This window comes from Contarinia nasturtii, unplaced genomic scaffold (genome assembly GCF_009176525.2).
Source record: "Contarinia nasturtii isolate CC-2019 unplaced genomic scaffold, AAFC_CNas_1.1 Cnas_scaffold_2678, whole genome shotgun sequence".
Taxonomy (NCBI): domain Eukaryota; kingdom Metazoa; phylum Arthropoda; class Insecta; order Diptera; family Cecidomyiidae; genus Contarinia; species Contarinia nasturtii.
In genome coordinates, this window is record NW_022199997.1 from 2,110,871 (window position 1) to 2,125,656 (window position 14,786).

General features: G+C 34.0%; 2 protein-coding genes across 4 annotated transcripts in view; one reads left to right on the top strand and one right to left on the bottom strand.

Annotated features, from left to right (window-relative positions):
* The first annotated feature begins 293 nt into the window (after positions 1-293).
* LOC116348848 (voltage-gated potassium channel subunit beta-2-like) overlaps positions 294-14,786 on the top strand; it is a 43,776-nt gene continuing 29,283 nt past the window's right edge. Inside the window, exon 1 of the mRNA XM_031780017.1 lies at positions 294-2,529. The gene's annotated coding sequence lies outside the window, so the exon portion shown is untranslated. The remainder of the gene's footprint in view (positions 2,530-14,786) is intronic.
* Positions 8,919-13,073, bottom strand: LOC116348851 (cAMP-dependent protein kinase catalytic subunit-like). 3 transcript variants are annotated; one of them, XM_031780021.1, is made up of 3 exons: positions 12,901-13,073; positions 10,757-12,034; positions 8,919-9,713 (listed from the first exon to the last, which is right to left on the bottom strand). In XM_031780021.1, exons 2-3 carry the CDS (start codon positions 10,889-10,891, stop codon positions 9,084-9,086), a joined length of 765 nt encoding a protein of 254 aa, XP_031635881.1. In that variant the 5' UTR covers positions 10,892-12,034; positions 12,901-13,073; the 3' UTR covers positions 8,919-9,083. The 3 variants fall into 3 exon arrangements, with proteins under 3 accessions (XP_031635881.1, XP_031635880.1, XP_031635882.1); XM_031780020.1 differs by having other exon boundaries at positions 10,757-12,039; XM_031780022.1 differs by having other exon boundaries at positions 10,757-12,039; positions 12,949-13,017.

A 14,786-nucleotide genomic window follows, 5' to 3' on the forward strand; every position in this document is an offset into this window, starting at 1 on the left:
TCAACCAGCAGATGCAGCTTGAAAGAACATGTTGAACGTGTGTGGAATGCTGCTGGACTCCATCCAAACGGTTGTACGGTGCGCATGCTTGCCCATCCAATGCACATGAACTAAAAATACACGTAACATTCTCGCTCACTCTCTCCAATTTCGGTTTTTGTGCGAACAAACGAAAGCAGAACAGAACGAAATGAAGCAAAGGAAAACAACAACAAAACAGGCTACAGAGATAGAGGATTCTCAAGCAGGGAATTTTTTTTCAAATGATTCGCTTTCAGTTCGTCAGCAGACAAGCTAATACACGGTCATATATATTCGTTGTGTGTGCACTCAACATACACATCACATCACTTTTGATATATTCAGAGTTCACAGAGTTGCCGTGAGTAGTATTTGTTTGGTGCTCTGTTGTTTGATGTCCGTATCGCCGCTACTCGGCTTTCATATAATTTTCAAACGAAATTCCTGCGCTTCTGCACAACAAAAAAACAACGACATAAATTCGACATTGGAGCATCCAATGCTTGCGAGTAGTAAGAATTTCTTTCAAAAAGATAAAATCTTTTTTGTTTGGGTTCTTTAAACAATAAAAATAAACTAAAATTGTGATTCAGTTGACCACCAAAGATTATCGCAAAGACATTTATTGATACAAACACCTCGTTGCGTAAAAACATTGTATTTAATTTAAATTGGACAAATGCACTTCGGATGCATTAAATTTACGACAGACAACAAGGAATTTCAAGTGGAAACACACATTTTTATGACGCTTATAAAAATAAAAGCGCTTATGAAATTGAGCGAAAATTCAAATTAGCACGAGAACGAAAAAGGCAGGCATAAGCAATTTGTTATTTTTCCTCTTCTTACGCCCTCTTCATCTCCCTTTGAGTTGACGAGGATTTTTGTGAATTAAAAGAAAATAAAAACAAACATACATTTTGAAATATATCTACGTATATACGCCACAATATACAATTAAGAGAAAAATTTATAGAAATTTTTCTTTGGTCTGAATGAAACGAGAGAAAATGCATTGCATAATTTACGCTATATAACCGTACAAAGCAAAAGGACATAGCGAAACGTGAAAGGGGAGCGAATAAACGACGAAAAAAATTAGATCGCTGTGAGTGAGATTGAGTGGTGTTTTTTTGGTAATTTACAAACGAAAAGAACATTTAATGGATATGGGAAAAACGGTGCTAGACAATTAGATGAAAATGCGTATATTGTGTTAATGCATAATTCGTGTTTAAAGTAATTAAAAGACAAACCACACATAAGACACAGACAGACGAACGGTCATTTATCATCTGCATAAATACAGTCCGAAATGTGCCCTATGTGTAATGTCTGTTAGTAATGTCCTGATCTAATCTAATTTGCATTTGCTTTGCTCGGTCTTTGTTCATTTTTCGGCTGTGTGCTCTCCGTTGCTCCCATCGTTTGTTTAAGTTATCCGATGCTGAACAACAGCCATCAGTGAGAAAACTGTGAACATTTCATCGTAATATAGTTTATTGAATGAAAATTTGCAAAAACACAATCAACTCCAAGTGAATAGTTTATCGGTGTGTAAATTTGTTCACACAAATGAAAGATTTTGAATAGAACGCCCCACAAACACAAACAAAGCACTCCGTAGATTATTGCTAACAGTCGATCTCTTGGCAAGCAGAAACATTTCATTTCGTTCCGCTTTTTCATTTGGCTGCCCAAGTTGCAATGGATTAACGGATTAGTCGAATTAATTTCCATGCAAATTTTACGGTACGACGGTCCAGTACAATTGACAAATTGATATTTGCATCGAATGACAGCAAGAAAACCAACCATTTGGTGGAAAATCAACAAGATAGAAGTGAAAATCGGTGATAAACAGTAGCAAAAATTCACAACGCCGTCGTCGTCATCTTTGAGGCTGAAGTAAAGCGAGAGTAGCCGTTGAATTATTTACAACGTGTTTAAAATAACACATAATTCATTGCGACTGAGTGCTGTAAAACATTTAACGAGAAAAAAAGAGAGACACACACACACACATAAAATAACATGAAGTAGATGAGATGAACGCAAAACATCCAAAATAATATGTGTACATAACCCAAATAATAAAATAAATGACGCATATGCATGGCCACACATACAAACGATAATACTCAACTTTACTCCGCATAGGAAGTTTTCACTTGTCGAACGAATTCGAATGACGTGCATTTATTTGAATCAGTGATTTCGTACAAAGCGTTTTTGCAAGCACACTCGCACACGCAACACTCAAAGATCCAAATCTAAAGTACAAAGTTTTCCACCATCACCTTCAAAAATTTCAACCTGTGGCAAAGGGAGAAAGAGACGTGAAGATTTTGATACAGAAACAAACGTTTGTTTGCAACAATATTTTAAAGCTTTGAAACAATAAATCGAGTGAAGGAAGGAGAAATAGAATTGTTTCAATTCAACAAATCCTAAACATCAAATTCTTGGGAAGGAAATCAATTTAACTTGAGTCAAAAAACACAGGTAAATCTTAGCCAAGCAATATGAAAAATAGAATAACAAAAACCATTCCATTGAGAATATATTCATTGTTAATTATTTATGCAATTTTGCGTTGGTAACTAGACATTTTGGTTTTAATTAACATTTGTCGTGAAATTGCGGTTTCTAAAAAACCATATTTCATTTCTTGATGTCAAATAATATCAAATAATGGAAAACACAGAACTGTATACAATTCGAAACGAGAGAAATGGCTAAACTCTTTCTATGCTAAAACATATCGTACAAAAAGTCAAACCAACACCATTGTCGTAATTTTTGGAATTAATTGCTCGTATCGCCAGCTCTATCGCAATGAGGGTGAAATGGTTTGAACTCTTTGGAAATTGTAAAAGCATAGTAATTGTAACCAATTCCAAAACAACCGGATATGTGTGGTAGCATATCTGAATATAGATGTGTTTTCGATACCGTGAAATTTTTGCTCGAATAGATGGCATCATATTTGATCTCTTACAGAAAATGCGACTTTGGTAAAACCAAATCGGTCAACTCATTTTCAGCATGACTGAACTTTAATTCAAAGACAACATGTATTGTCAACCTTATGTAACTGATTTCAAGCTGTTCCGTTCTACATTCCCGACAGATAAACAGACAATCATTTGTTCTATACTAAGACAACAATGGCATGATTGCAACGACTAGATAAACAATGAATAGAAAAAAATTCTATTAAAGGAGAGAGAGAGAGAGAGAAAGAGAGAGAAAGCTGGTGGATTTTTTCTATTTGTTTCGTTTTTTTCTCTTTAAATATTCCACAAGCGATGTTGTACATTGTTGCTTTTATGTCAACGAAACATTTCCAATTATTAAGCGTTCAATGAAAATTGTGTCATTTTTAAATCTTTTCTGGTATTAACAACAGTCTGATTGAAATTCCAATAGTTTTGCATGTGTGTGTATGTGTGATTGGAGGAAAAATGTGATCATTTTAAAATAGCGAAAAATTGGCATTCAAAATGATACCTGTATACCTAATGAGAACGAAATTGTTTTTTTTTTTCATTCACCGCCGAGGAAAAACAATACGTTAGCATGACATTTGGAAATAGATAGAGCTCCCAAAGAATGTGCTACACGTGTACACATACGATGCAGTTAAAGCGGAGCCGGGACCATTGATATCGATATCAATCTATCATGCACACTGATTCGAATGACAATCTTATGATTGCTTGATTTTGTATTTTGCTTTTGCTTGTTTGGCAATGACGTCAGGCACATCCGCGTCTCGGTGTGTTTTATGTCAAGGATCAAGTCAAAATCATCAAAGTTGACCGGAAAAAAGCACTCATCTGACTTGATACTTATACTTTGACCACTTCAACGTAATTTTTACTGGATTTCGCTGGATTTCTATTTTTAGCGCATCCAATGTATTTCATCAGATTCTGAATTGGTATGCGTGTAATAAGATTCTTGGTTGCACTTATTCTAGATTTTTTTCTATCATGCTATCGTTGCTCATTCATATACATTCAATGCACAGAGAATTGTGAAACATTGATCCGAGTCACCGTGAAAAAAAAAACAGAACGGAGATGAAAGAGAGCAAAAAAAAAGCGAGCGATGAAAAATGTGACAAAAACAAAAACATATTAAAATGAAAACTGTACCAAAAGATGGAATACAAATAACACACTGTGCACCAAAAAAAAAGCGACATACACAGAGTTCGTGTCAGTTTGTGCGGCCTTTGTTTTTGTGAGCTGTTAACGGAAAATGATGTGAAAAACAAAACAAATAAAACGAGAGCGGACAAAAAAAGAACACACGCTCGAGCCTAGCGAACGGGAGTGAAAAACGCGAGGCTGCCAAAGCAATATGACAATTGTGTCGATGCAAAACGATATTCATTTTACTCTCCCATTCTATACGATAATGACAAACTTTTTAGCGTTCGCGTTTTGCCAATGAATTTTGATTTTCCATCTCGTTTCATTTTAATTAAAGTCGTAAACCGAATTTTATGTGACAATTTATTTGATGTGGCATTTTCTATGCAGTTTTCATTTACTATTGTATTTATTCTGCTGGCGCATGTTTTGCGTGTTCATTTCCTTTCTGTCTCTATCTCCGTTCATTTGACGTGCTCTCTCTTTTTTTTACTACATAGTTTTTTTTGGCTTAGATTTAATTGTTGAATCCAAATCCATGAAAATCCATAATCCTTGGAACGTTTTTTGTTGAAATTTTTTTGAATCAACGGTGGAGTCAGTAAGCCAATGTTCATATATTTTAATACAATATCTTTAACACGTCAACCAAAATGACCATAATGAAGAATGAAATTTAAATGAAATGTGTGTATGTGCTACACTGTGCCAAAAATAAATTTACGAAACCTTTTTACAACGGGAAAAAGCAATTTTTTGTGAAATTTTTTTCAAATAAATTCAATAATCGAAAAAAATTCCATACACATATTTATTGGCGAGTTCGGCCTTTTGGATGATACAAAAACATGCGAAACGTATTATTTATTCATATACTTTACCTATCCGGATGAAGCATGTCAATACAAAAAACTTTTATTTTATTTTTGATCCCGTCTGAGTGTGTGAGCTTGTGTTTAATGTCTACTAACGAGATGTGACCATTTGGAAAACAACTGACTCAAATCAATTTGTGATTTATACGATGATTCATTGCAGCGACAAGCGACAAATGTTTTCCGAGCTTATTAGTATAGGAAATATGGAATTTACTGCCATGGAAAATGTTTTATTTCCCCCTTTCTCTCACTCTTTTCGTTCTCTTTCATTCTTCACTTAATGCCGTGATATCACAGCACATTCCCAACATAGCTCAGAGCGAATTAAAGCGAATCAGAATCAAATTGAAAATTGTCTCTACATTTAAATTTAATGACAATGTTGTAAATAGCTTATTGGGATTTTGTATGCGTTGGACCGTTGGGATTGATAATATTCAAGTCATCTGTTCAACAGATTCTGTTGTAATTAAGAATGTGCATTTTTTCCGTGTAAAATCAATCTAACATCAATGAAAGAGTCATTTATTTAATCGCATGGGAATATGATATTCCGTGGCAACACATGCTAGATATGCTAGGTGGTAAGTAACACAGTAAGTTTTGAATGCTCCCCATTTTTAGTGCTGTGTGATACACCTGCGAGCCAAATGATTGAAACATATGTTTCCGGGTCGAAATGCCAACACCATTGCACGGGATAATATTTTAGTATCCATCAGTCATAATAATAATGTAGAACATTTTCACATATACATATGTAAATTGAATGGAATGCACATGAACGCTTCGACAAACTAATGCTCTGAATACATTTGGACAAATATTCGGAATGATAAAAAGTAGCCTTCGGTTATAATAAAATTTTACGCCAAAAAACCATCAAAAATTCTTCATTGTTGATAGTTCGACATCAAAACCATATCATAATTGAAATGGGCAAAACACAAGTCCGAAGTGTTTGCAGAATGCTGATTATTTCGCAGACAAGAACCTTTTCATGTGTATGTTTAATTTTCTGGGATTAATTTCCTCTCGGCTGGAACTAAAGTTTCCATAATATAATATTAATTATTTTAGCAAACGAAATGTTAAAATTCAATATGCAAATGTGTAAGTGCTTAGCTATTCGCATTAACTTTTCATCGTTATTTTATTGCAAAGACGAAAGAAAAAAAGAGCGAATTTAATGAAAATTTGGAATTAAATTGAAACGCAACTGCACTTTGTAAATATGAAATGGATTTATAATGAAGTTTTAAAATTAAATTAGATTCAAACTTTTCGAAGGACAAAATCAAATATACTTCAAAGGAACATCGCAAGTTTTTTAAGTAAAATTGAATATATTGTGCAATGAATGTTCATAAAAAAATCAAAAGAACATGGCACAAATTATGTTCTCGTTTATAATATGTCTCTCTCTCTCGCTAGCTCGCTCTTTCTTTCATTTTTACATTTTTGACATTGATTCCACTAAAAACTTCGTTGTTTTTACTTGACATATGCCATTTTTTGCTCTTTCTTTCTCACAGACACCCATTTCCGACGAGTCTATATTCAAAAATCATAAAGTTCGATTTTTGGTTGTGTCAAAACTTTGGCCCCGCAAAGCTTTTTACTCATACACACACAAATTAAGAACACTCAATGTTACGCTGAAGCGTTAATTATACTTTTATTTTCTTTTAATAAGCAATTGTTCAATGTGAAAAAGTGGTAAAAGTTTTCAATGGGATGAGAACAATATATTCTTTCTTCTTATTTCGTTCGCAATATTTTTGCCGCCTTTCTCAAACACTGACGATTCGAAACCATTATCGTTCACAGTCTGAATTTGAAATGTACTTTCACAGCCTGTCTGTCAATTGTCTAATTATCTCATTCGTTAAGTCTATTGATTTGGATAGATTGTGTGCGAAAAGATCGTAACATATGCTGAAAAAGAAAATAAATGATCTGGTGTGACAAGCGAAATCGGTAATTGAACATGATGTCATTCAAAATTCATGTTGCTCACTAAACCAAAACTAGCGGTATGCGTAACAAAATGTGTTATCGCAATTAGTCACTGAGCATATAAATCATAGATTCACTTATCAACAGAAATCGAAAATGTTCCAAACTGTCAAACTCTATGCCGGTTAAATACGTCGTCAAATTATTACTTTGAGGAATTAAAAAAAGTTTTTTTCTTTTTATTTCCCGTTTTGTATCGAGAAGGAAGTGGAAAAGATGGTCGATTATGAAATGTCCACTTAAGTTTATATGCTTGATTGCCATTTTGATGGGAGACATATTGATGGAATACATTTTACTTACCCATATAATACGATTCGTTGGCTCAATATAATTGATTGTATGTTACGTTCCAGCGTTGGTGTTATTTCCATTGCGTAAATATTGGTTTTTGAACAAGATTCCAATTTTGCATATATTCCAATCGAACCAACAGTTGAATTAATTTCAAACATTCAGCGATGCATAAATTTATAATATAATGGAAAATACACACATGACTGTGGAATATTCAAGAACGACGATGGATTGTCCATAAATCGGCACGCATCGAAATAAATTCCGTGAAATGTTCCGCTTGTGAATTGAAACGCCACGAGACATCAAAATATTTAAAAACAAAAACCAGAGAAATATTGACGATTTTCGCACGGATATTTGATGTGTTGAAACCATATCCAAATTGTAAATAGCGTTTTCGCATATGAAATTTAATTACAATTCATTGGAAGTGGGCGCGCGCAAATGACGTACATGTCGAATGTGTATTTTGAATTGCCTTCAATCATACCATCATGCATATGCGTGCATAACCATATTTCGTTCGTGAAAGCATATAATTCATCCGCTTGAATACTCAAATAATGATCGTTGAAACCCGTTAGCAATATCGTTTCGTCTCTTTTTATAGTGAGCATGCATTTTAATGTTAACCTGAATTCAAAATTAATAAACATTAAAATTGTCTCAAAACTCGATAATGAACATAGAAGTCAACCTTCATTATATGCCGACACTTTATTTATTGGAATTTTAGTCGTTGGTCCGACTTGAAATCTGGCTTGAAATTGCAAAATAGTTGAGCTAATTTACATGCATCGAAAACACAGAAAATCAATTTTTTCGAAAGAAATAAAAAAAGACCAACAAAAATGTAAACACTAGAAAAACCTGTATATTCTGATTCCATTCTGACCTCATTCCATGAGTTTTTTATTCTCCCGTAAGCATGATTTGAAGAGAAGCGAAACCAAACAGGGAAAAATATTACGATGGTTCAAAAAGTTTTTGGTTTGCTCACTGTTTCTCACCACATTTTCCGCTATGTTTCCATTAATTTTCATTCATGACAGAATTTGCTTGACTGATACAAATATTTACATTTTAAATTCATTGAATATACGTTCTCGGAACAAATCGCGACACAAAACACGATGCCAGTTATACGGAAAATGCATCCACAACTTTCAATGCACACATATAGCAATCTTTCATTCATGAAAAAAGTTGGTTCGGTAAGTAACTACTGAATGACAGAGTGAGAGAAATGTACTTTAAAATAAAACTAAAAAACGAAAAGGGATTGGCATACGAAATAAAAAAAAAAATTGTTCATAATAAAAAAATTGTGCATAGAAATTCGTAACTTGCGTAGGTATATAGAGAAAGAGAGAAAAAAGTGACAGCAAACTCTTTAATTAAGGCTAATAAAACTGTATTCCGATTGAATTGAATGCAGTAAAATGAAAAATGCAAATCTGATTTAATTCTCATTTCAAATGTATTTCTCATAGAAAAACTTCGAAACTATTACAGAAAAATTATGATTGTTTGTGGCAAAGAATATTAAAAAAAAACCGTAACAGTAAAACAGAGAAAAAAAAAGATAAGTTCAGACGAAATAAAAAAAATAGTACATGAAGAAGAGCAGAGAAATGTTTGCTGTTGCTCAACACTGAAGTCACCCATTGTGTGGTTTTAATGAGCGTATTTAATGTGACTATCCGGTACGAAGTTTGAATAGGAACCGCGCGTATCGTCTCGAAAAGTAATTACCACTGCCGTTAACATTATTCGAATCGATTGATGTTGATGATGATTTTTCCTGAGCATATTCTTTTCCACTCGTGCGCCGATTGATGTCAGCTATTGCATTTCGTAAGTGCGGTGGTGCAAGTTGTTGCTGTTGCGGCGGCTGCTGTTGATATTGCTTCGATTGATTTGGCTCCTTTTGCACAAATGCATTTTCGTTCGATGCTTCGGTATAACTATCGGCATGATATTGTTTTGTTGTTACATCGAATTTCTTTTTGAAATTGCTCGGACGGAAAGCGTTTCGATGGGTAGTCAAAATACGATACGATGATGTGATTGGTTTTGACGTGCTTGTGGTCGTTGTTGTTGTTGTCGCTTTCGTAGTTGTTGTCGTTGGTAGACTTTGTGTTGTACTTATGTCCTCAATCACATCGTCATAATACTCATATTCGGTGGCCGTATCAATTCGTCTATCAGCCACTGATTGGTTTTCTTGAGCATTCGCATTATATTGAACGTATTGACCAGATACACCGACACCGAAATGGCTAATGCTTATCGTTAGCACCAGGAATGACACAAATACTACGTTATTCTGTGAATGAAAAATGAATTACAATAAAACAAAAAAATATAAACAAACAAACAAGTAAGCAGAAAAAAAACATCCATAAAATCCACGGCAAACCACGCAATGAATGAAATGGAGTCAAGTTGAATAGATCAATTGGTATATTATGTCATCGTGTTGTTTCCATTCAAAGTTAAATAATTAGACATATATTTTGGAGGTTTAAATCTGAATAGAAAATCGAGATGAAATTAAAAACAGGTTATTTCATCACCATAACCATTCAAAACAATGCGCGCAACTTAATTTATAATCATGGTTAAAATGTTTTGATTGTTTCGATTAAGAATCTGGTTATGTTCAGATTGAATCGTTTCCAATGTTGTTTAAAAAACATCGTAAAAATAACAAATTTTCTTGAACGATTGTTGGCTAAGCCAACAGAGGTTGTTGTATTTGATCGAGAACACATCAAACATTATTGGTTCACTGGAGATTTCACAAACATTGTGTTGTTTACGTTTTGCATACACATCGAAAATCCATTGAAAATCACTTGTGATCGATTGGAATCGTGCCCAATATTTTCGAAACGAAGGCATTTTATCTGCTGCACAAAATCTTGTTGCTCGCTTTAATTAGATGGATTGGTGCATTACAGCCGATTGAAGTGCGATTTCGATATTAATCCCATGCAAACTGTACCATGAGAGAAAAATACAAACGGTACCCGAATCGAATTGCGAGACGAAAAAAAATCACTTTTCGAAAAGAGTGTGCACAAGCGTTTGCCATTTAAATGGTAACATTTTGGAGAAGAAAGCAAACACAATATTTTGCTATTATATGAATTGCACTGACTCAATTATACACGAATAACACTACTCAAGTGGTATACGCTCTGCACGTATACTAAATTGTAGACAATAAATTTAAAGGCTATTTATTTTGTTTCAACTCATTCATAGCGTTTTCAGAAGAAAAAAAATTGGATTTATTGTTATTTTTATTTCAAACAGAATGTATATTTGATGAGAAGATTGTGCTAAAGTACCAAATTAATTTACCATTCTTTTTTTTAATTTTATCTCTTGTGCTATTGCTGCTACTTTTGTCGTTGTTGTTGTTGACGATGTTCTTCTATTTGAGTTGTTCGTGTTTATTTTTAATTTATCTTTGCTTCCTTGTTTCAACGATTTCATTAACAAATTTATTTAGCTTTGGCGGCTGCGTGTGTTTTTATTCACTTCAATTTCAAACTACTTTGTTTGAGCGTCATACATATTATATCTCTTTTATAGAATTGTTTATAAATACCGTTTTGTTCGGTGGTTCTTAAACTTGCGCAACCAATCACCGTATACCAAGCTCACACTCTCACTTTTCGTATGCTTCCTTTGCTTGATATTTTTGTCTTTATTATTTAAGTTTTCACACTCACTCTCTCTATTAGTTTAACCCAATTTAATGGTGATTTAATGAAAATTTCTTTAAAATAATACCGATTGTAATCTTAGTGTTTATTTTAGCTGTTAACTAAACAACAAAAAAAAAATCATTCACTCTCAATTCCTTGTAGAATCTTTTCTCAAATGTTGCCAGCACTCAAAATAAATGACATATTGTTTACTCGTCAAGAATAGCACCCGGAGCATATCACCTTCAAATCGAAACTGAGCGTAAAATCGTACTCGCATCCAAAAATGAGAAACAAATAAAAGGCAACAACATACAGAACGTGTTTCGAGTTCGCTAAATTGTCTTATGCGTAATTTACCAAAAGATTGTTTTCGATTTTTTTTTTATTGTACACTATATAAGGAGCGACGGCTTAACCACTGATGATGATGTTGCCGACAACGACGACCGTGCTCTTTTTTGTTTCTTTTATTTTTGGAATAATTCTTTTCCCGATCTTCTTGTCAAAATTGTCAGTTTGTTCGGTTATCCTTCAGTTCTAGTTCCTTTTATTTCTCTTCACCTTTTTTTGTCTTCTCTCTTTTTTTTTATCTCGTTTACAAACTGTTTTATTTTTCTCAATAATATTCTCGCAATAATAATCGCATATTAAACACTCACTTTCGATTTTTTTTACACTGGTAAATGTGTGTGTTCTTTAATTTTTTTTATCATTCGATGCTCTTACCACTTAATGCGTTTCGTCGGTGGTACTTTACCGTTGAGAGTGTTAAGAGTCTATTGAGCACCTTTTGTTTCGTTTGCAATTCCTTCGATGACTGTGTCAGTTCGAGCACTTGCACTGCTCTGTTTGCGCGTTAACAAATGACTTGTTTGTTGTTTTTTTTTTCGCAACTGTCTTGATGCCGCTGCTTTTAATGCTACTGCTTCGCTAAAGAAGAAGAAGAAGAAAAAGCGTATCAAAGAAAATGAAAAAGTTGAAACATAAAATTGAATGCGCGATTGGCAACAGGGTGTCACTTATACAACATTAATGGTTCCAGTTTAAAACCAGCGAATGAGCTGTCACATATCATATTTGGATAGTTGCCAAAACTGGCATGACTCTGTTATTTTTTGTTGCAGTTCAACAAATAATGTTCTACCACATTTATTATCGAAGTATTTCTGTAAGAAGCACTCTGTCATTTGTGAAATGGATCACAAAAAAAAGAGTCAACAAAAAGCGAGTCGGTGCGCGTGTATTGAATGCCGTTTTACTATAGATTTTTTTGAAGTACATGTGCTTTGAAAGCTCGCGGCATGTGTTGGCGTCGACCGCAATGCATTTAGAAGTGCACACAATGTGTGTATGTGTGTAACAAATAGAGAGAGAGAGCGAACGCGCACAAGAGATTATTTATGCGAACAAATGTGTACGCGATCAAATGTGCACTGTTATGTTTATTTCACTTTTATTTGTCTTTTTTTGTGGAGCACATCGAAGTGCACACACAATGAATATGAATAATAAACAAGCGCATTCGCACCCAACTGGTAACAGTATAATCATTCAACATTTCTTCGTTTTTCTTTGCGCTCGAATTGCGTCTTTCTTTTTTTTCTTTTCTCTCTTGAATCGCACGATTCTTCGATTCTCTCGTGTGCATAAATGCACCACACCGCGCGTAAGTGAATGAGGTAATTTGATTATAATGTTTTGATACACATTCGGTCGTATCACTGACTTTTTTTTAATTCACGTGATCAACAATATTTTAGTCATTTATTACATTCAAACCGCGAAATCTACCTGTATGAGAGATATGGTGGACTTTTTTATAAATAGCAAAAAATATACCGCATTCGGTAATCGTGTGCACAAAGCGACGACGCGAAATGGCAGCACCAACAACAATAAACTAAAAGTAAAGGAGATAATAAAAGTGTTGTCGATGTTTCGATTGAATTGCGAACGACGACTGAGCTCGTTCAATGTGTATTTTATCACTTTTAAACAACCACCATGGTTTGGCACTGTACGATATGCATGTAAATGAGAAAACTGGTTGAGATTTACGGGCGACTTCAATGAGTTTGACTTCGTTTTTTCATCGCTGGTTCAATATATTTATGCTTTATGGACCTGCAATTATATGTTCCATGCGAAAATTGGTAATTTTTTCGCGCTTAAAAAACTCGCGCACATACCAAATTTAATTATTCATATATACACAGGTGTGGCCTTGTATTTTTTTTTTCTTTTTCAAAATGATGTTGTTTCTTCTGGTACGCAACAATCAATGTGCAAATACTCATAAATAATTCCAAAAATACTACACAAACAGACACACTGTGTGTTTAAATAAAACTGACAATTGATCGCTGCTCATTTTGTAAGAAAGAAAAAAAAATCCATTCCTTGCAGAAGGTTCTTTTTTCCACTTATGTTGATCACTTAAAGGATGATTGCTGCTCATTTTATTGCCCGTGCAGATGAGTTTATATCTATTTTATGCATTCTCGGCATGCAGTGCCCTGAAATGTGATATGCTGCACTCAAATCTCATCTGTGTTCGTGAGCAAAAAAGGCAAACAATTAAAATGGATACTCCATCTTTAGATTAATCTTGATGCTATAAATGGTGAAGTGGTTAATGTTTGCAAAATTCCGAACAAGTGAATTTGTATTGAAAAGTTCCGTGTGCTTTTTTGTTGTTGTTGTTGTTTATTTAATTTCCTATGGCAGCAACAAAGTCAATATTAGTTGATGCAGTTTAGCATTGACAGTAACCATCAACATTAATTATACGGAAAAATGAATTTCCGAGAATCGCCGAGAAAATGCAGTGGTAAATTGATAATTATTACGTGCCTTATCGTTTTGGTGCATCTCGCATCACATCAAAGTAACCAATTTATTTATTATTCTCGATGGGCATCGATTTTTTTTGCTATTCTGACCCATTCTCTTTCTCTGCTAATCACTTGTGTGTATTCATCGCTTGCAGCATCGAATAATTGATAATTGGAACTTAAATAATGAGTTTGGAGTCAATTGCACACACATACAGTGCTGTACTTAAACAATAATAAATTCAGTGGCAATCAAGTGTATATCACACAAAAAAAACCCGCTAAAACAACAAAAACCTCAATCAATTAACACACATTATTTCATCAACATCCCTCGTGGCACCGAACAGTACCAGTTCGAAAAATAAATTGAATTGACATTATGCAAACAGGAGAGGCATTTAACCGGAAAAAAAATCGCTAGCAATGTAGACGTCAGTATTTCACAGGAAAATGCGCTTTAATAACAGATTTAAACTCGTTTGAGTATTTAATGCACTCAAACCCAATGCAAATGTAAATGCGAATACCTTTAAATTAATATTGTAACCATTCGTTTTAGGATTGTAATTCCATTGAAATTTCTGATTGTGACCTTGCGATTTAAAACAGATTCCATCACTTTGCCCACAATACTTTGGGATGCAATCGATTGCGATGCATGCGTGTGTGCCTTTTTACCCGCTTACTCCATACAATGGAACTCGGCATTATTATTCAAGCAATGTTTTGTGCAAATCAAAAGCATTTATGTGATCAAATTGATTGTGCAATGAATGCGCGGGTGTTTGTATAGCTTTCGCGGATTTTGGTTTTTGGCTTGTCAGCAATGCTGAAATCGTT

What these genes read in the sequence shown, in the direction of transcription:
- LOC116348851 (XM_031780021.1), bottom strand. Translation starts at nt 10,891, where the DNA reads ATGAAATCGTTGAAACAAGGAAGCAAAGATAAATTAAAAATAAACACG. An exon ending in TAAAATTAAAAAAAAGAATG is followed by an intron (nt 9,714 to 10,756) that starts GTAAATTAATTT and finishes TTTCATTCACAG; the next exon opens with AATAACGTAGTATTTGTGTC.